At 56.3% G+C, this 20,479-nt stretch overlaps 3 protein-coding genes across 5 annotated transcripts; 2 read left to right on the top strand and 1 right to left on the bottom strand.

Annotated features, from left to right (window-relative positions):
* Positions 1-701: 701 nt before the first annotated feature.
* Positions 702-10,828, bottom strand: CCDC71 (coiled-coil domain containing 71). The gene is made up of 2 exons (XM_033071359.1): positions 10,785-10,828; positions 702-8,362 (listed from the first exon to the last, which is right to left on the bottom strand). Exon 2 carries the CDS (start codon positions 8,299-8,301, stop codon positions 7,135-7,137), a length of 1,167 nt encoding a protein of 388 aa, XP_032927250.1. The 5' UTR covers positions 8,302-8,362; positions 10,785-10,828; the 3' UTR covers positions 702-7,134.
* A 187-nt stretch (positions 10,829-11,015) lies between these two features.
* LOC117002352 lies at positions 11,016-15,146 on the top strand. 2 transcript variants are annotated; one of them, XM_033071365.1, is made up of 5 exons: positions 11,016-11,224; positions 11,298-11,683; positions 12,297-12,457; positions 12,855-12,987; positions 14,453-15,146. In XM_033071365.1, the coding sequence occupies exons 1-5, from the start codon at positions 11,071-11,073 to the stop codon at positions 14,657-14,659; spliced, it is 1,041 nt and encodes a 346-aa protein (XP_032927256.1). In that variant the 5' UTR covers positions 11,016-11,070; the 3' UTR covers positions 14,660-15,146. The 2 variants fall into 2 exon arrangements, with proteins under 2 accessions (XP_032927256.1, XP_032927257.1); XM_033071366.1 differs by lacking the exon at positions 14,453-15,146 and adding an exon at positions 14,330-14,445.
* KLHDC8B (kelch domain containing 8B) lies at positions 14,662-19,716 on the top strand. 2 transcript variants are annotated; one of them, XM_042779714.1, is made up of 6 exons: positions 14,662-15,516; positions 16,342-16,806; positions 17,359-17,523; positions 17,725-17,949; positions 18,179-18,280; positions 19,084-19,716. In XM_042779714.1, exons 1-6 carry the CDS (start codon positions 15,498-15,500, stop codon positions 19,278-19,280), a joined length of 1,173 nt encoding a protein of 390 aa, XP_042635648.1. In that variant the 5' UTR covers positions 14,662-15,497; the 3' UTR covers positions 19,281-19,716. The 2 variants fall into 2 exon arrangements, with proteins under 2 accessions (XP_042635648.1, XP_032927249.1); XM_033071358.2 differs by lacking the exon at positions 14,662-15,516 and having other exon boundaries at positions 16,263-16,806.
* The last annotated feature ends 763 nt before the right edge of the window (positions 19,717-20,479 follow it).

Below are 20,479 nucleotides of genomic sequence, written 5' to 3' on the forward strand. Positions count from 1 at the left end.
CCCACCCATCCTCGGCAGAGCCCCTGAGCTACAGGGGCAGCCTCTCATGCCTGGCCAGCCCTGCTTGGAGCGACTTCCGTGCGCGCAGCAGGCAGCCAACACTTTCCCGAACATCCTTAGCGAGCAGAGAATTACTTAACCACTTCCCTTCTAGAGGAATGAGCTCCAGCACGGCACCGGAGCTGCTGTCTGCCCAGGGCCACGGTCCCACCACCATTAGTGCTGGGTCAGTGCACTGACAGCCCTGCGGCACAAACTGGATCCAGATCGCAAACCGTGGAACAATGGTGCTTCTGTTGAATTAGCCAGCCAGAGGGTCCCGGCTGCAGAGTGGGCAGATTCAGAGAGAAGCTGGAGGGTGGGTAGGCAGGCTGGGGCTGGCAGAGCACCTGCCAGCACACTGCCACCCTGCATGTTTCTAGGAACTAACCAGGAATGCGGATTTATCCCAGTTCAGCACCAGTGACACACACCCGGGATATTTCCCACTCCTTAATGGGAGTTTGAGTAATGCCAAACTTCCCTGGGAGAACTGGGGAGAAGAGCTGGGGATGTGGCCTGCAGCTGAGCGTGCCCCATGCAGCATGCAGCAGCTGGGCAAAAGAGAGACACCATTCCATGGAGCTGACAAGGGCTGGGAGCAGGAGCCCAGGGAGGAGCAGTCCGTCATAGCCAAAAGAAAAAAAGCAGGACACATTGGGTGGTTTTGAGCACCATTTTACTGAAAGGCTGGACACCTGCTAGGACTTCATAACAAAAAGTTCACTTCATTTAAGAAAAAAGACAGTCTGTTTTTTGTCCCATTGCCTTACAAAGAGTGGAATAATATTAACGCTGTCTTTTCACTAAGCAATGCCATTCCAAAATATACAACATTGAGTGTGGAACAGCCCAGCTTCATATTAACATTAAATATTATTAGAACTTCAGAAACATTCTACACAAACAAATGAAACAGTAAAAAGTTCACTCAAGAACAAGATGGTCATTTGTAAAATCATCATACAAAGTTTGTTACTCGCCCTTCTGCGGGTTGCAGTTGCTGCTCCCCAGCCGTTGCTTGGGATGCCCAAACACCAGGGAATGCCACAGCGGAGCCCATGGCATGGTCTCAGCTGGAGCAGGTTGGTCATGCTGTGGTGTGGAGATGGCTCTCATGGAGATGCTGGCTGGTAGAGAGTAGCACAAGCGGCTGGACAGTGCCCAGCCAGAGAGCCCCTGTGTCACTCAGAGCAGCTGCTGTGCCTCTGCTCAGGAAATGCTACTCCTCAGGAGTGCTGCACCCAGGAGGAGGGAGGGCATCACATGGTGCCTTCCCCGCCATGAACAAACACCGATAGTTGCTTTGTCCCAGCCCAGCCCTGTGCAGCGCAACGCAGCAGGGCCGGGAGGTATTTCTGGGGGTAGCCTTGCAGCACCTTCTCTTGAAACAGCACCATGTACCTGACTGTGTCTGTGGGAATCACCAGACACTCGCAGGGGCTGCCTGTAGCCACAGGAACACAGGACCGGAAGGGGCTAATTAAGACAATAAGGAGAGAGTCCCAGACGATAATAAGGCCTTTAAGGGACTCCCTGGGGAAGGTATTTCAGAAGCCACATGAGCAGCACCAGACTGTAAGACCTATGAAGGATGGCAATTAAGGGTTTGGGGGGGAACTGCTCCAAAAGGTCTCCTGCTCACCTGCAGCACCAGTGTCCGTGTACTGCTGCCAGGCAGGGCAGAGAAAGCTCTGTGGCTGGGCAAGGATGGAGGGAAGACAGTGCTGCGGAATGCCACAGCCTTGGCTCCTCTGTTTGCACATCTCTTGCAGCAGACACAGAAGCTGCAGGCTGTTCAGGTGCTGCTGGCATCTTTAGCTTTCCCTACTCCCAGCTTCTCATTTTTTCACCAGACTTCCTTGGTGTTCCCAAGCAAAGGGAGGGGTCTGGCCTCAGCACCACGGCTTTGAAGGCAGCTGCTGGCCAACCTGCAAGTTCCAGCAGTGTCACACCTACAGACAAGCTTCATTCAGGGATGACCAGGTGACAAAGGCTGGCCTCCCATGTCTTCAGGGACCAGATTCCTCCAAGGCACCTGGCACCTTCTGAACAGCACCTAGCTCCAGGCAGAACAGGATGCAAGGAGAGGGAAACCCTGGCATGCTGCTCTCTAGGAGAGTCCTGAATGCAAGGGTTCAGGAGCATCCTGCCCTGCTGTGCTCTCCACAGGTCATGCCAGCCCACCCAGATGGCAAAGCTGAGGGCTGCAGCATCGTCAGGAAGGTGCCAGATATCCCAAAACTGCTGTCCTCCCCGTGGGCCACCTCAGTTCCTGTAAGGCCATCCCCATCTGAGCACAGGAACAGAGGCCAGTGCCATTTTGAAGACTGAAAAAGAAACTTCCACACAAACCAACCAGCCTGGCTGAGCAGCCGGTGCTCCACAGCTCAGCACTGACCCTGCCAACCACGGCCAAAAAAAAGGATCCTCCCACTGAAAACTGCCTTCCTGCCTGGGAAGCTGCCCAGCTCGAGTCACACTGCCCAGCTGGAGCTGAGAGACAAACCTGCTCTCCATACCCAGGGATCCCTTGAGCCATGGCCAAAGGCCCAGCTCCTAGACAGGGCAGGAAACTTGAATCTAAAGGGAAAGAACTGCTGGGGTGACTGAACCCCCCACATGCTGGCAAGTTCTGGCCATGAACACAGCACAAATCACAATTAAAAGGGCACAAACTCTGTGCTCCATTCCAAAACCCAGAGCCTTCCAGCCCCTCTTGCTACAGCTGGAGCTGAGGTGGAGAATGCTTCTGGTGTACCAGGGGGGCCTGGATGACAGGGTGCAAAACACAAGCAGCTGTGGAGCAGGACCATGGAGCCACATGCACAGCATCACCCATCTGTGCTGTTCTGCTGCTGATCCCCCTGCCATGTTCTTAGGTGGCAACTGGCTGAACTCCATGCAAGGAAGCACCAGGCAATGGGGTGGATCTCAGCCCACTAACCCCATCCCATCAGTTAGTATGAACTGCTCTGAGAGCTGTCCAGTGAGGTGAGCACTCCAGGGAGCACATCTCCTCCACATACTGAAATACCACTGGTGGGCTACCAAGCAGGAGTAACAAAATAATCCCTTCTTATTTTGCAAAAAACTGTTTAAGAAATTTTGTACAAGGATTGCTACAGCAGCCGGCTCAGAGGGAATGCAAATAGTTTAGAAGCAGCAGCAGCAACACACTACATGGCTTGCAGGGAAGAAGCTGAGGAGAAACTTCTACAACCATAAGCAGTGGCAGATGGTGAAATTTGATCACAGTGGACATGAGCTTCAGAACATTTCTACCAATTAACATTGTGATTTCAGTGGTTTTTGATGTCAGCTTCAGCTGCCTGCTGGACAAGCTACTCTCCCCATGGACCTTGCTGACGGACATCTGAAGCATGCAGGAAGCTCAAGGACTTTGTCTGGTGGAGGGGAAGCACAAACTGCTTCTTGGCAGCTGAATAAAAGGAGAAATTATTTCCAAAAAAATCAGTTGGAAGAACAGCCTTTTGACCGCTAGCCGAATCGTTTCTCAAAGTGACAGTGGCACAAATCCATGCTTTAAAAGCATCCCTAAGAGAGTCTCCTAAGCTCTCGGCTGTCACAGTGCCCAGAACAACACAGACCAGGTTAGGCACTTGGATGAAATCAAAGTGACTAATACAGAAACAGGTCTGAACAAGGTGCATACCACATGCTCAGCAGAGACCACAGCGCTCTAGGCAATGCATTTCTATGGGCCCTGCCAGTTACTGTTGCACAGTTCCCTGAAGTGTTACTCAGCTGCCACAGAATAACACAGGATGGAAGGGACCTGCTGGAGAGACCTCTGGTTAGATCAGGTCTTAGGTAGCTCTGGTTTGATCAAATCCTTCATCTTCCCTCAACAGCAGAGAGCAGCATCCACACAAAGCCCCTCTGCAGCCTCATGCACACTAGTATTACATGCCCAGGACATCAAGAACATCTTCACCTGGGCATGAGCTCCAGGATAGTGGAGCCAACCCGTGCCAGACTGAGGAACCCCCTCTGCCAGTACTGGCTGATGGGCAGCAGTTGCTGGCACTGGCAAAGAGGCTGTAAAACTCCTCTATAACAACCTGCAATCCTTTCAGTCAAGTTCCCGAAGCACCTGCAAGAGGAAGAAGAGACAACAGGAGGGCAGAGAATGGAGGTCCAGCACTGCCCTGTCACTCAGGGCCCTGTGGTCTGTTAGAGATGCACAGGAGAGCTGACAGAGATGGAACTGGTGATGAGCAAGTCCCTGAGCACACAGCTATGGAGTGCTCACTTCCCTGGCAGAAGCCTCAGTGACACACAGGCTTTTCCAAAGCTTGTCTCTCCCTGTGGAGCAGAAAACCTTTTGCTGGTGGCCTGGGAAGGGCAAACTGTCATCACCAAGGATACACAGAACTCAGTTCATGCTGGGAAAGGCATGGCAGCACTAAGGCTGGATGCTGTGCTGGACCTGTTAAGCAACAGCACAAGTCAAGTCCTTGACTGACAGAGACCCAAGCTGTGAAAGACAAGAGGTGATGGAAAAGAGTGGGGAGGCAGGCAGCAGTACAGCTAGGGGAAGACACACAGCAATGAGGGATGTGGCCTGGTAAGTTGGCCTCAGGTACTCAGCTTCCCACTCAGGCTGGAGGAAAAGCGACCTCGACCTGGATTCAGCCTTGTTGAGGCACGTTGTTTTTCCCAGCGGAGGCCAGGCGCTCAGCTGGGACGTCTGTGCTGTAAAGGAGGCTCCAAAGACAGCTCTCAGTGCCCTTATAAGGGTCTGGGAATGGGGAAGCTGCTGAGCAGCCTGACACCAATACCACAGGCAGAAGTTCATGAGCCTTCCTCGGGAAACAGCCCAACAGAGAAACACCAGTGCAGGACTTCAAGACCTGGCATTTGAGAGCGTGGGAATAAGAAAGGTCTGAAGGAGTGGGAACAAAAAGAACAAAGCAATTTTTGGCCAAATGACAGTGATGGAGAGCCCCTGTTCATCCAGCACCAGGTCAGGACAGGGAACTCTCTGCCAGGGCATTTTAAAACACAGAAGCAGAAGAAAATATTTCCTCTTCCTTGGCAGCCAAGCAGCGGCATTCACCGGTCAGTCTCAAACACTGCAAGTTATGCCCTCTGACAGCAACTCAGAGCCCAAGAGTGGGGTTCACGGCTTGAAATCATGCCCTGAATCATAAAATCACAGAAGGGTTTGGATTGGAGGGGACCTTAAAGATTATCTTTTTCCAACTAGGGACACTTTCCACTAGAACGGGTGGAAAGAGAACTTCCACCCTCTTCTGTGTGAGTGAAAGAACCCAGATGCACCTCAGAATGCTCAACTTACCTGCCCTCTCAACCCATCCCGAACCTCCTCTCTTCTCTCCATACCCCTGCCTTCCTTTCTGCACTGGGGATCAGACACCGACCCCTCTTATAAACAACTGAAATCCAACCAGGTGCTTGCAGGGTGGGGCTTAAATGCAAGGAGCTGAGACTTCCCTGGGGAGCTCATCCCTTCAGCCAATGTTCACAGAGATTACTAGGTCAGACAACTGGTATTTTGAGCTGGTGAGAGAATGAGTGGATTACACTACTACTGCAGAGATCTGAGCATACAGCAGTGCTGTATGGAGCCCAGAGCAATGACTCTTCCTTTCCCCAGACCACTAGGCTGTCCCTTCCAAGTGACAGCAGCAGGACTAACTCCATGTGGAGCACATTGTTGTGTTCCCATTGGACAGCATGCCCCTGGTGCAGGGAGGTGGCAGTGGTTCTGGAGTGCCTCCTGGGGATGGCAGAGCCTGCACTCCTTCCACACAGAGCTCTCACACCTGCCACACTCCTCACAACATCCCTGATGGCACAGCACGGCTGCCACCCACCACAACATGGTGCCCATCTCTCCTTTTACTGCTTCATCTCCACAAACCACAGAAAGCAACTCTCTCTGTTTAAGTGCTGCTATATATCCTCCCAAATTTTTTGCTTTTCTACTTTTACTCAGGCTCAAGTATCCCACTGAGCTCTGGGACTGGCAGGATGTAGCTAATACATTCAAACACAGCCTGCATCTCTGTTGTGGTTTAAATCCAGCCAAAACCAACAGTCTTCTCCACCAGCACCTGGAATCTGCTCCTGGAACACCCAGCAACAGCAAAGCAGTTACACAGTGGGCAGGACACTACAAAATTATTGTAACATTTCTAGCCCTTTGGCTCTAACAGTCACAGTTCATGATCCACAGCTGCACCTGGGGTATAGAAGAGCAGAGTAACGCTGGGTGCTGAGGAGGAAACTGCTTTGGAGGCAAATCCCTACCATGAGTTCAAAACTTCTGCTACCCACAAAGGGAGGAGGCACCTAAAAACATCAGACAGACTTGCAGTCCTGTGACACTCCCCCACTGTTATGCAGAGGTAATACCGAAAACAGGATTAAAACTACCAGCTGGCAATTGTCCAAATTGTTTGGCATTCTGGAGACAAACAAGTGGCTACAACGCTGCTGCCCCTGAGCTGCTCAAGGAAGCCCAGGACAGACTGTCACAATACTGAAACACAAAGGAATCCTGGCACCTTTCAACAGAAGACCAGCTGAAGGGAAGAAGGAACAAAAGCTATCAAACCAAATCCCAAAGGGATGGAGGAAGTGCATCTTCCCACAGTTCCTGGGCCATATGCACATATATGGATATATAGATATACAGATAATGAAGTCATAAAATTTGATCAAAATAAAACCAATAAATGCACAGCTTGAAAAAGAGCAATATCACAGTGCATCAATGTCATGAGAAAGTCCTGTGTTCTCCCCTGCACAAGAGCACAGCCTGCCACATTCAGGGGAGTGTGGTGGGAAGTGAGCTCTCCAGCTTGCTCAGCTTGATGCTGGCCAGTCACCGTCCCTCACTCCCAAACCGGGGTTTGGATTTCTGCAGCTAGTTCTGCACAGCAGTGGTGGACAGGCAGGAACAGCATGATAGTGGGCTGCTCTGTCTGCAGGTTAGTCAGCATACTGGCACCAGAGACACAGAGTCACTTCTAAACCTCTCTGTGCTCTGGTGCCAGGCCTGTATTTACTTACTTACAAAAAAAAGTGACAAAGTGAAGAAACTCAGGGAACACTATGAGAATGGGACAAAGGCTGAATTTGGATAACAGGGGATAAGTTGACCCTAAGAATCTTCTGTGCTCTCCTCCTCACTTCATCATCAGAGGAAGAGTTGCCCACCTTGATGGTCCGGAATTTCAGCAGGTTCAAAGTGCTCTGAGCCTGTCGAGTTTTCTTTCGGACAGGAATGGTATTTGCTTTTTTCCTCTGTGGTGCTTCTTTTGCCTCTGTAGCTCTTCTCTTCTTCTGCCCAGTGCTCTCCTGGTAGGTGCTGCTGTCCTTCCACTCTGTTTTTCCCAACAGAGCTTCCTTATCTTTGATTTTCAAGGTCCTGGGCTGTGGTGCTGTGGTGCAGTCCTGGGATGAGCTGCCTGTGACTCTCCCGTTGAGAACTCCGGAGGCCTTGCAGGCATTGCTCTCCTGCAGCACTCCACCCTTTGGTCCCTTCAGAAGCTTTAAAGCACAGGTGGCAGAATCTGGTGCTTTCTTAACTGAATGCTTGTACCTCTTGCCTTCGGTTATTTTAGTCCTCTTGCCTGAAGAAAACTGCCTTGGTTGACTTGAAGTCTTGAGGAGTTTAAGGTCTGAGGGAGAGATCCCAAGACGCCCTCGTGTGTACTTGGACTCTAAACAGGACGTTTTCAGTGGCACCAGGGCTTCCAAAACCACCGACAGTCTCATAGCTGGATACACGTCAGGATACATGCTTGTAGGGAAGCCCACTGCTGCTGCCTTGGATGTGCCAGATCCTGTCTGCTTCAAGGACCTCAAGAGGAGATTTGTGGAGTCCCCTTTGGAGACTTTCAAAGAGCTCACTGGAATGCTGGTGGGCAAAGAGGCCACTTTTGCCACTGAGTTCCTGGCTGGACTCTGAGTGGGCTCAGTGGTGCTGGCACAGCTGTGCTGTGTGTTTTCTTCAGTCTGACTCGGTGTGACTGCTGTGCACGAGTTATACCCGTACACATCCTTACTCCTCAGAATCGTGGGCTGGTAGCCCTCCTCCTTCAGGCCTTGGATGAAAGCCACCAGCTGGGTCTCTGTGTCCGAAAGGTCCTTGGACATCGGGTTGAAGACTCGGAGGGCTTCCTCCAGCACTTTCTGTCCTGCAGAGGAAATTCTTGACCAGGAATGGACAGCTTTTTCTTCCTCATTTTTCACCGCAATATTCATGGCATTAGGCAAGCAGGCGCTTCAAAAAGATCCAAATTACTGGAAAAATAACCCTTGACACCTCAAAAGGAGAAAGAAGAGAGTTAGCTTACAGCAACTGAAACTACCCAAGTTTCTAAACTGGGAACTGAAACAATTAAGCCCAGGCGTGGCTGGTTGCAAACATTCGGTCAGATTCTGGGCTCAAGCCAAGACAGAAGCACCATCAAGAAAATCCTGTCACTCATTCATCTCTGAAATAAAACTAAAATATCTCTCACAAAAATATCCTCCAACCTAAACAAAGACTTCAGGAAATCCCGTCCAATCCACCCCATGATGAAGACTTCAACGGTTAACCCAGCAAAATCTGCAGCTCATTTCCAGTTTGAATTTGACCCACCCCAGCTTTGGATAACCAGATTTCATTTTCCCTGGGAAAAATTGAACTATTGAACCCTTTCCCTGTGCACACACTGCGAGCAGCACCATTGAGCCATCTCAACACCAAGAAATGCCTAAGCACTTCAACTACATCCCAGCACCACCCTCAATTTCTCAACTGATGCTGCTCAAAAATTGATTCTGAGTCCTTGCCAAAGCTGCAGCTCCCTCCTGGAGACCTGGCAGCCGGGCTGGAGGCTGTTCCAGTTGTGCTTCATTGATGCTGAATGCTGTGGCACGGCAGCACTGCTTCTTGCTGTTCCCTTGTTTGAACAACAGTCCACAACTTGCTGTCACAGCAAACTGGTGTTGATCCAAGGACACTTGCTGCCAAGTGAGGAGGAAGCAGGAAATTCAAGCAGGGCGGTATGAAGGAAACACACATCACCAGGGCCAAGTGTACAAAGGCCTGAGGGACAACACTGGGATCACACTCGGGGCACTGCGCAGCTGCCTGCCCGGCATAAAAGCATCAATTATTGCTTTCAATAAAAAATAGGCTCTAAAGGGCAGCCCAGGGAGGACTTGAAGGGCAGTCCAGGCAGGATTTTAGGATGCACCTGGGAGAACTCTGATCCTGGTGGCCTCACAGCTCCACAGCTGGATGGCAGATCAAGGCATAAAATCTTTAGCTTTATTGATACCTCTCAAAATAATAATGAAGATTCAGTTAAAAACCCTGATCAGGGAAATGCAGGAGATGTCAGAGACAGTTCTGGAGAGGGCAGTGCACAGGCAAGAAAGCTGTGATGGAGAAGTTAGAGCCTGAACGGACAGAACAAGGAACTACTCGTGTCCCATGTTCCCCCCAGAACTCTGGTCTCACCACAGCACAGGAGCAGAGCCCATGCTGCCGCCAGCTGCACAATCAGGGAAGAGACACAAGCCAAGAGCAGCCACAGAAGGGAAAGCACAGGTCAGTGGGGGAGTAAGAACCTCCACATGACAGACTAATCTCAGTCAAGTGCTCTACAGACGTCATGGCCAAAGAGGGATTTGGAGGAGGATAATGCAGTTGTTCAGAGGCAGGCGGGGGATCTCCCACGAAGGAGGGGACGCAGGCAGGGAAGTGATCCCACAGAGCCCCAGCCAGCGTCACCAGCCAGCAGGGAGTCACCACCTCCAAAGTGACCAAGCAGCGCCAGGCACAGGAAAGCCACAGAGAGTGTAATGTTAATTTCGATCTGGTAGTGAGGCAGAGATCAATGAAGAAGCACAAGTAACAACATGGGCTCAATGGGCTGCAAAATGGATCATCTTCAGGCTGCAGTAAGCCCAGAAGCAGGGACATCTAAAGTGGTGTTCTGGCTATAACATTTCATGGGAACAGGACTTTTCAACTTCCATCCACTTGGTCCTGGTTGGTGCAGTAGCAGCTGTACTGGAGGAAAGCCAGCCATGAGCAGACGCACCTCCGGACAGTCTGTCCTCCCAACAGCAGCTCCCTCATGTGACACACTGCTGGGGGCCCAGGGGCTAGGGGAACACAGCGCTCCCGGCACGGTGCATGCACAGCACCGGTAGGGTGATGCTAATTCGGGTTTAGAGGCCCGGCTGTCCGAGCACGGAAAGGGCTCTCCGGGTGCACCGAAGGGTGAAGCGGCTGCCGGCAGGGCCGATACGCGGGATGGGGCAGCCTGTAGAGCTGGAGGCTGGTCTGCAGTCCCAAGGAGGGCTCGACGGGGCGGCCAGGTCCTCGCCCAGCCATTCCTTTTGGCCCGCCCCTCGGCGCAGGCGATGCCCCTTCCCGAGGGCCCATCCCTCGCTCCCGCTGCACCCTCCCCAAGGCTCGGCCCGCCGGCCGCAAGGACCCCGGGGTGGGCAGGCCGCCTGGGCCAGCCCCTCCCTGCAGGGCTACGGGAGGTGATTGGTGCAGACAGAGGGTGCGGCACCCGCGCTCGGCCCGCGCCGGCTCCCGGGACCGGAGGGGCGGGGGCCGGGGCGGGGCCCTCAGCGCCGCGGCTCCGCCTCCAGCGCCCCGAGGCTGCCCCAGCGGGCGGCTCGGCAGCGCCCTCGCCCGGGAGTAGGCGTGGGGCTCGGGCCCGCTGGCCCCAACCTACCGGCTGCCGCCAGACCCGCGCCCGCCGCTGCGCCGCACCCGCCGCTCCAACATGGCCGCCCGCGGGGCGCCGGAAGCGTCGCAGGCTTCCGCTTCCGGTCCCGTTCCGCGGGCCGCGGTCACGCCCACAGTCACGGAGCATATTCGGTCACGCCCCCGCGTACTGCCCCGCCCCGTCCCCGCGGTGTCTACGGCAACGGCGGCGCGGGCCGGCAGGGGGCGCCGCCGGCGGAAGCGGCGCGGCGGAAGCGGCGCCGTCACCAGGTAACGGGGTCGGTGTCGGGGCGATGAGTGACGGGGCCGGGCGACGGCGGCGCCTGGTTCTGCACGTGGACCTCAACAACACGGTGGTGGTGGCGGACACGGTGACGGGGCAGGCCCCGCGAGCGGCGCTCAACACCTTTCTCAGCACCGTCACCTGGGGCCGCGCCGGGGCTGCCGGTGAGCGCCGGGGCGGGGGGTACGGGGGACTCGGTGTAGCGGTGCGGGGGCTGAGCACGTTCCTCTCTTCTAGGCGAGTGGGAGTGGGTGAGCGACTGCCCGTCCCTGCGCCCCCCGTGCCCCGGCGCCCTCAGCTATTACAGCCGCCACGGCCGGGACCCCGCCTTCACCGAGGCCGGCCCGGGCCGGCGCTTCCGCGACCTCCACGCCCGCCACCTGCGGCTGCTGGAGTGGCCGGGCCGGCCGCAGGACGCCTTGTCGGTGCCAGGGGAGCCCGGCAAGCGCTACCACCTGATCCTGCCCTCCTTCTTCCGCCTCCTGGACACGCTGCACCGTGATGGCAGGGCCTTCGCTGTTGTCTTCAGGACCTTCGGCAGCGACCTGCCCCGCGCCCTGCAGGCCGTCAGGAGCGCTCTGGACGGGCAGCACCCCCAGTTCCCTGCCCTGCGGGACGTGGCGGTGAGTGGCATCCTGAGGGTCCGTCGTGATGGGGAGGGGAAGCCGGATGGTTCCACGGAGCACGCCCCCTCCCCGCCAGACTGCTCTGCAACTGCTTGGCCAGACTGCTTTTAAAAGCATCGAGTTCTCTGAATGAAGCTGTTAGCCGTGGAGGAGCATGTGTGTGCAGATCCTATATGGAACAGGATTCTCTTGGGGTATCCCGTGTTGGACAGAGGATGCCTTCTACCGAGGAGGGGCTGCTGGCACAGAGCAGGGCTCCCTCACCCAGAGCCAGTTGCAGCTGCACTCTCCTCTCACTGGCAGCACACTGGGCAGGAGAGCTAGGAATGAGCTTTAGAAGATGCCTTAGTTATTCCTTGGAGTGTTTTCAGGTAGCAGAGATTGAAAAAGGGGCAGTGTGCAGCTAGGGAGTTGTTGCTTTCCATCCCTGGGGAGGGAATGATTTTTGTTGGATGCATTCCATGCCTCCTCTTGTCATCTTCCCAGTACCGTCCTCCCACACTGTGCTGGTGGGGAGTCTCCACCCTGCTGCTTGGTGTCTCTGCCAGTGCGTGAAACAACCTGTCTGTTTTGGAAAACTTTTCCTTCCCTATTTTCTGTGGTCCTGCAGCTCCCTGTGGACCTTACCCCTGGCCAGATACGCTGCAGCAAGCGAGAGGTGGTGCTAACGCGGGGAGCAGAGCGTCTGGCCACCCGGGAAGACAGAAGAAAGCTTTACAACTACTTCAGCTCCTTTGAGGGAATTGGAGGCTTCCAAGACCACTTTGACTGGTGAGAAAGAGGGCATTGAGGAAGTGGATTGGGCATTATCTTCTTTCCTGTGATTCCCTTGGTTTTTGAGATAGCTCCTAGTTCTGAAACCTTTATATTGTTGGGGTTTCTATTACTTAAGTGCTCCCCATTTTGCCTCTGGGCAGCCTGATGGGACTTTCTCACCTTTCCTGAGGTCCCCTGGTGTACCTCCTGCTTCTTTTCTCCAAAGACCCCCTGATTTGTCACCTTGATGCAAAATGCCTCATTCCTATGAGGCCATGAGCAGCAGGACAGGACGTTCTCCATCCTGCCTCACTGACTCAGAGCGTGCCCTGGGCCAGCAATACGTCTGCCATTACCCAGGAGCTGTCACTTCTCCCTCCCCTGACTCTTCCTTCTTCACTTATTGTTTCAGGTGGGCCAGAAATCAGTTCTCTTCCAAGGGTGGGAAGCCCTTGTGGATAGACCCCCATGATCCTGACGTTCACCACATCTTCATTGATGACAACATCCGGCTGGACGATGGAGACACCATTGTTCACCCCCAGGTAGGTGGCTGAAGGCCCCTCTGGCACCAGCAGCCTGCACTAGGGGTGTCCCTGGCAAGGCCAGACATGTTTTGTTCCCTTTGCATGAGGCTGTAAAGGGGGGTCAGGGCACAGCCCTGCTGTTTAAGCATCCTGTGCCACAAGTGCACAATGTGCAGCAATGCATGGGTGAGGGGTGTGAGATCATCCATCAGCAAATGCACAGCAGGTGCTGGCTGCCTCTGCTCCCCACTGAGTTAGCCCCACGCCTGGTGGCAGCAGCAGTGATATCAGGGCTGCCAACCCCGTCGCCTGTCTGAATGAAAGGGCAGTGTTTGTGGGGAGCACACTTGGGAAACAGAATGTTTATGCAGACAGAACTGTGCCTGGCTGTTGGACACCTGTCAGTGCTCAAACAAGAACTGCAGGTCCACGGGTGATCCTTAATCTCTGCCTGTTTCCATCCATATGGAGACAGTGCAGGGGGGAAAATGCTGCAGCCAGTGAATTGTCTGCAGTGTTTGCCAGGCAGCCTGGAACTGCAAGGAGTGGGATGCTCATTGGATGTTCCCTTCCATACAAGCTCTCTCAGTTTACAGCCACTTTGTAGCTGGTGGCAGAAATTGTTACTGCCTGGACAAACCTGTCAGGAATAGGCTTTGGTCTGTGCTGTGCCTCGTTGAGGGGAGCCTCTGCAATGGTTGCTGCATGCAGATCTGCAGCAGCTGGAACGTGGCTCCTGCCGCTCCGCTTGCTGCATTTCAGCCTCAGGCTATTTGGCTGATCAAGGAGTTCCTCCTTTGGCATTGGTACCTGTGCATCTGGTCAGTCAGGCTGCTTTGCTAATCTCATGGCAGCCATGCAGCCAAGCCCTGGGGCTGCTCCTACGCTGGATCACACAAGTAGGATCCAGTTATGGTAGCAGTAGACCTCGTGGGAGCCTGGGCAGCAGCCAAGCATCTTCCCAGCAGGGCTCATCATCACTACTGGGACCTTGCCGTCCTGCAGCCAGGATCAGTAGGTGGAACCCTGCTTGCGTCACCAGCTCTGCAGGGCTGTCCCCATGTCAGTGATGGTGACAGAGCAACACTAGGAGTGAAACAGATTGCCAGGTGGCTTTAAACAGGCCATGGTGAAGATCAGAAGGTGAAGTCCCTGTTCTGTCCTGTGGCAGCTAAAGGAAGAGCTATTGGCAGAGGTTTGCCTGGAGTCAGCTGCTCCATAGAGCCCTTTTCTTCCAGCTGCATGATGTGGCCTGTTTCCTTAAGAGAGCATCAGGCACGTGTGACATGCTGGTTCAGAGTCAAAGGCCCTTTCTGGGAGAGGGGGAAGTCTCAAAAAACTTCACCTTCTGCTATTGCAGTGGAGATAGGATCACCCTGCCTCTGCCCCTGACACACAGCCAACATGGAGGCGCCTGGCCAAGAGGAGGGGAGAGTGCATCGTGGGGCATGTGCACTGCTGCCAGGCTCTGCTTTCCCTGCAGGTATTCTCAGAACAGGGCAGCAGCAGTCCCAGGAGCGTGCCCACCTCGGAGCTGTACAACGTTTGCCTGGTGCAAACCAATCTGCTGGAGGCCATTGCTGATGAGGACTATTTCCTGCGCTGTGTGAGGAGGTGTGAGGAGAACTATGACCGCTACCTGGCCTGCATGGAGAAGGACACCCCAAGCCAGCAGTGGGATGGACAGTGATATCACCTCATGGCACTGAATGGCTCCAGACTGGGACACCACCTGCTTCCTGCTGCATGCAGGCAAAGTCCCAGGCAGGCTCCTGCTTCAAGTTTTACATCTCCAATGTGCAATGTGGGCGTTCAGTCCTATCAGGAGCTTCCATGAGCAAACACAAGTGTCCTGGGAGGTTGTGTGATGGGATTCTTGGAGGAAATAGTTTTCCATCCTTTGGCAGTGTTACCTGTGGTGCCCACTTCTGCATGAGGGCTGGGGCTCACCATCCCCCTGCAGTCACCAGGAAGGTCCCTTTCACCATACTGTGATGCAGGCAGCCTCGCAGAGTTCACACCTCCCTTCCTGCTCCTGCAGTGATGGCTGGTGCAGAGCAGGTGCCAGGATGAGTGCAGTGTTATCAGCTACATCCCCAGGTGGCATTTGTGGTGTGGTGTTCTCGGCGGATGCCTTGTCACTTCTGTCTGTTTTTAAAGCAAACCTTTTTAGCTCATTTCTGTGTGAGTTTCCTGCCTGCCCTTGGCTCTGCCTATGCTGGTGGGTGGGAAGTGCCTTTCCCAGCGTGTTCATTTGCCTGGCTCAGCCAAGTGGGGACAAAAGTGTTGGTGGAGGTTTTGAGACCCATGTGCACCTTTCCTGATGCTGTTGAGAGACCCCAGCAAGGTCATGCTCAGAATAGGTCTGAGCTCATGTTCTGTCCCTGCAGTGGTGACAGGACAGGGGTCCTCTCTAGGTTAGGACGGTGGGTTCCCGACTCCTTCAGCCCGGCACTGTGTGCCTCTGGCACCGGCAGCGTGCAGCAAGGGAGGGCAGAGCCAGGGTCTCTCCAGCCACTCTCCCTGCGATGGTTCCTTCCCAGCAAGGTGAACGCGGCAGGGGCACGGCGAGCCAGTGGCACCGGGAGGGCCGGGCGGAGGGTAGCGAGGCACGGCAGGGGGGCCGGGGCGGACGCGGCACCGCCCCCACCGGCAGCGGGCGGGCCCGGGGCGGGCGGACGCGCGGAGCGGCGGAGCGGGCGGAAAGGTGAGCGCGGTACTGGTCCCGGTCCCTTCCCGTCCCGCTCCCGGCTGCGGGGCAGCGCGGAGCGGGCTATCCGGGCACGGCGGAGCGGCCGTCCGGGGTTGCGGGCGGGAGTCCGAGGAGCGCCGGGGGCGCGGGCATTGCAGTGGGAGCCCGGGGAACGCCGGTGTCTGCAAGCCGTGGGCGGGAGCCCTGTGGGTGCGGGCTGCGGGGCAGTGCGTCGGAGCTCCGCGGGTTGCGGGCTGCGGGCGGGAGTGCGGGCAGCGCCGGGGGTGAGGACGGTGCTCCGAGAGCAGGAACCTGGCGGGGTCTGGATTGTGGACGGGGACCCTCTGCCGGGTAGGGACCTGGGGGATGTGGGTAGAGAGCCGCGGGCGCGCCAGAGTCCCAGTGAGTGCGGGCTGTGTGCCAGCAACACCGGGTAGTGAGAGCCCGGGGTGCGGGAACCTCGGGAAGCAAGAGCACTGGTACGTGCGGGCAGAGAGCCCCAGGGAGTGGGAGCCCGGAGGGATGGACAGGGAGCCGGGGTGGGGGGGCGGGCAGGCAGCCCCGGGGCGCAGCGCGGAGCCCTGCGGAGCAGGGGCTGTCGAACCGCCAAGGGGAGATGGCTGGCTGGGACCGGGGGAGCGATGGGTGCTTAGGTTCTGACTCGGATGCTCTCTCTGCAGGAGGCCGTGGGCCGGACCAGTGCCGAGCCGGGCCGGATGGGCGGCACGGCAGGGCCAAAGCCCGGGGACCCCCGGGGCGGCTGAGCTGGCCCATGGCGGCGGGCGCGGGCGCCTTCGCGTGGGCCACCTTCCCCGTCATGCCCACGCGGCGCGTGTACTGCAGCGCCGCGCACCGCGACGGGCAGCTCTTCGTGCTGGGCGGCTGCGGGAGCGGCGGGCGAGCCCTGGGAACTGCTGAGGTACTCGACCTCCCAGCCCAGCGCTGGACCACGCTCCCACCGCTGCCCACGCCACGGGCCGGCGCTGCCGCTCTCGCCCTGGGCAAGCAGATCTTGGTGGTGGGCGGTGTGGATGCGGCACAGAGCCCCCTCGCCTCCGTTGAGGTCTACCACGTGGATGAGGGCAAGTGGGAGAAGAAGGCGGCATTGGCTCAGCCCTCCATGGGCATCTCAGCTGTGCAGAGAGGTGAGGGATAGTAGCATGTTGTGACTCTTGCCTAAAGTTTGCTGAGCATCCTTGGAGTCTTGGCACAATGCAGCGTGCCAGGAGCCAGGGTTGGTCCCTGTATGTGGTGCCCATATCTGCTCCCTGGACAGAGATGCTGTGGCATGGACCAGGCTGCAGTGTGGTGGGCAGGGCAGAGATGTCAGGCCAGTGATGGGAATGGGCAAGGGTACCGGCCGCTCTGGAAACAAGAGCAGGATTTGGCAGTATGGCTGTGTTGCCATGGTGTCTCCAGGGAGATGATACTGCCGAGAATAATTAGAGAGGATGGCCTTGTGCTCTTCTCTGTGCCTGATGGATGGGATGGAGAGGGGGGCAAGAGGGTCCCAGTGCGGTCAGGGCATTGCTGGTCTCAGGCCTGGCTGTACTCATTGTCCCCCGGCTACCTTGGAGCAGTGTCTGGCTGTGGGGCTTGGCAGTACTCGTGCTGCCTGCCCTGGAGGGCATGGGGGGACTCCCAGCCGTTCAGTGCTGCCCACAGATCCCGCTGCCTCACTGCTGCCTCTTTTCCAGATGGGGCTGTCTATGCACTGGGGGGAATGGGTGCAGACACCTCTCCCCAGGCACTGGTCCGTGTCTATGAGCCGGCAAAGGATCACTGGCAGCCCCTACCCTCCATGCCCACCCCGTGCTATGGAGCCTCTGCCTTCCTGCAGGGAAACAAGATCTTCGTCCTGGGTAGGTGCTACTGGGGCAAACCCAGCATCCCTTGTGCCTTTACCCTCTCCTTCCTCCATTCCCAGGCCAGAGAATGACCTGGTGCACCCCAGGGTGGCTTCATGCTGCCCAACACTGCAGCCAGTGGGCCCCATCCTGCTTGCTGGGCACACTAATAGTGCCAGCTTGGGGCACTGGCAGCTATGTGTCCTCTGTGCATAGGAGGCCGGCAAGGCAAGCTACCTGTCACCGCCTTCGAGGCCTTTGACCTGGAGACAAGGAGCTGGACACGCTACCCCAGCGTGCCCAGCCGCCGCGCCTTCGCCGCCTGCGCCATGGTTGATGGGGTTGTCTTCAGCCTGGGAGGGCTGCAGCAGCCAGGACCCCACAACTTCTATTCCCGTCCGCATTTTGTCAACACCGTGGAGATGTTTGATCCTGCGCAGGGTGAGCTCCGTGTTTCTGGGTGAGGTGGGAGCATCTTGTGTGGGTTGGTAAGGTGTGTCTGTGCCTGAGGGATATGATTATCTGGGCTCTGAACATCAGCCCCTTGCATCCATGGTGAATCCTGCCCTGTGATCCCTGGTCCCATGGAGTAATTAACCTGTGGGTGTCCTAGCCTTGGTGTATAGGGGGAAAACCCCAGCAGACAATGCTTACTCCCTCTCGTACCCAGGTGTGTGGAGAAAGCCAAGCCGCACCATCCGTATGAAAGAGAAGAGAGCTGACTTTGTGGCTGGATGCCTGGGAGGAAGAGTGGTGGCCGTGGGTGGCCTTGGTAATGCTGGGGGTAGGCGTGGGGCCGTGTTCCCATCCCGGTTCTTTGTGGCACATCAGTGAGCTGCATGGCAGTAGGGAGGTTGGCTGTACTAAGCCAGGGGGTTACTGCAACACTGTCTGCAGCAACATCTCTCTATGCCCTCACAAGTTCTGGGGAGACCCTACTGCTTTGTCCCACTGCCTGACTCACTGTGCCCCTGCCCCTTTCGCCCCCCAGTCAGACTTTTCCCAGCTCTTGTGCAGCATGCTGGGCTCACGCAGCCCGTGGTGGCTCAGCTCCGCTGTGCAGGGTTGCAGCATTCCTCTCCCAAGGGAGCTGGGGAAAGGTTAGTGCTGCCACTCAGCAGAGGGGATACAGCAGGAAGGGTTGCCTGGGGAGCCTGGTGCCAGCCACAGCGCCACAGCACCCCAGTCCTGCAGTGAGGGCTTCCAGACTCCCAAGGTCGTTGTGGGAATAGGGAATGGTGCTGGCTGCATCCCTGCAGTGTGGCATTGCTCCTGAGTCCTGCCGCAGCTGGAGCTGCCCTCCCTTGTCCCTGCAGAGTGCTGGCACGGGGAGGTGGGGAGGGTGAGGAATGGCTGAGGGGGCAGAGCTAGCAGGTGTGGCATTAGTGCCAGCAGCTATCCCTATGGGGACTCCACTAATCCTCATGTGCCTCCACTAATTGCCTCTGGGATCTCAAAGCCTGTGCAGCTTAGGACTCCTGTTGAGGCATCAAAGGGATGTGGAGGGGGAAAGGCAGAGCCTGGGGTGAGGAGCAGGGAGCTGCACGAGGGCTGATGATGTTCTGTCTTCCACAGGGAACCAGTCCTGCCCATTGGACTCAGTGGAAGGGTTCAGCCTCTCGCAGAAAAAGTGGGAGCCACTGCCCTCCATGCCCACTGGCCGCTGCTCCTGCTCCAGCTGTCCGGCACCCAACCTGCTCTTCGTCATCGGTGGTGTGGCCCAGGGTCCCAGTGGTGCTGTCGAGGCTCTGTGCCTGCGTGATGTGCCCTGAGTAGGACCCCGGGGACCAGCCCTGGCCAAGCACCAAGTGCCTGAAGACGGGGACAGAGTGTGTGAGCACCCATGTGTTCACCCAAGGTGACCTGGCACCAGGAAACCTCTGTCCCAGAATGCCAGGCACCAAAGCAGCTGCGGTTTTGGGAACTTCCAGCTCCTGCAGCGCTGTGGCAATGAAGCCCAGGGCAAACTCCTGCCTGGTGGGATGGCCATCGTCAGCAGTGTGGAGGGAGCAGCGGTGGCAGGATTAGCGCTGGCCTCACTGCCCTGTCCGGCCCCATCTGTGCCACGGCGTATCCGTGCCGTGTGTGTAGCAGTGAGTGCTGTGTCGTCGTAGACCCAGTCGATGTCTCATGTAGCACAGAGGTGCCCTGTAGCTCAGTGCCTGGGAGGTGACATAGCACCTCAAATAAATGAAACGTGGAATTTTATCCCTCTGGAGTCATGTTGTCTCTGGTTATCCTACTCCAGGCAGACATATGCCACATCCTGTCAGGAAAATCCCTCCCAAGGCAGAGTTCAGTGACCCCATACTGTGGAGCTGGGGTAACTCTTGTTCTTCCCACCTCCAGGGTGAGTGGAGCAATGTGATGTAGAGATTCAGTCCCTATTTGGAGAGGGGAAGCTAAGCTGTGGCTGTCCTGCCTTGGCACTGCCTTGTTCCTGCCTGACCTCCTGTGGGTGAAGAGGCTGTGAGGGGTGAAGGCAGAAGCAGGAGAGGGACTTTTTTGAAGGGAGTGAGTGTGTGAGAGACAGGGAATGTTGAGAATACTGAGAAAAAATAAGAGATGCCTAATGTCAGGGCTTGTGGGCCCTATCCACCACCACGGCACTATCTCAAAGGATGGACCATGGCCGGTGTGGGGGAGAGCTGGGTCCAACTGTGTCCAGCTTCTGTAGGCAGGAGCACTGCAATCCTGCTTACTGGCAACCAGGAAGGGAATGTAAACTCCATTCTGGTGGTGTCTGTGGGTGGTGTTCAGGGGTGCAGTGCAAGATCAAGGGGGGTGACACTTGAATTACTCAGTGCTATGGGCTCGCCTGAGCCTTGCTGCTCTTGGCTCCACACAGTCCCATATCCAAAGCAGAAAGCAGGTGAGGGATTTGATCCTTCATTGGTACGTTAGAAAGATCTCACAAGTCCAGGTAAATATCAAGTACAGATGCCTGACCTTTCAGAGAAGGCAGCCAGCT

The sequence above is a fragment of the Catharus ustulatus genome, chromosome 13, assembly GCF_009819885.2.
Source record: "Catharus ustulatus isolate bCatUst1 chromosome 13, bCatUst1.pri.v2, whole genome shotgun sequence".
Lineage (NCBI taxonomy): Eukaryota > Metazoa > Chordata > Aves > Passeriformes > Turdidae > Catharus > Catharus ustulatus.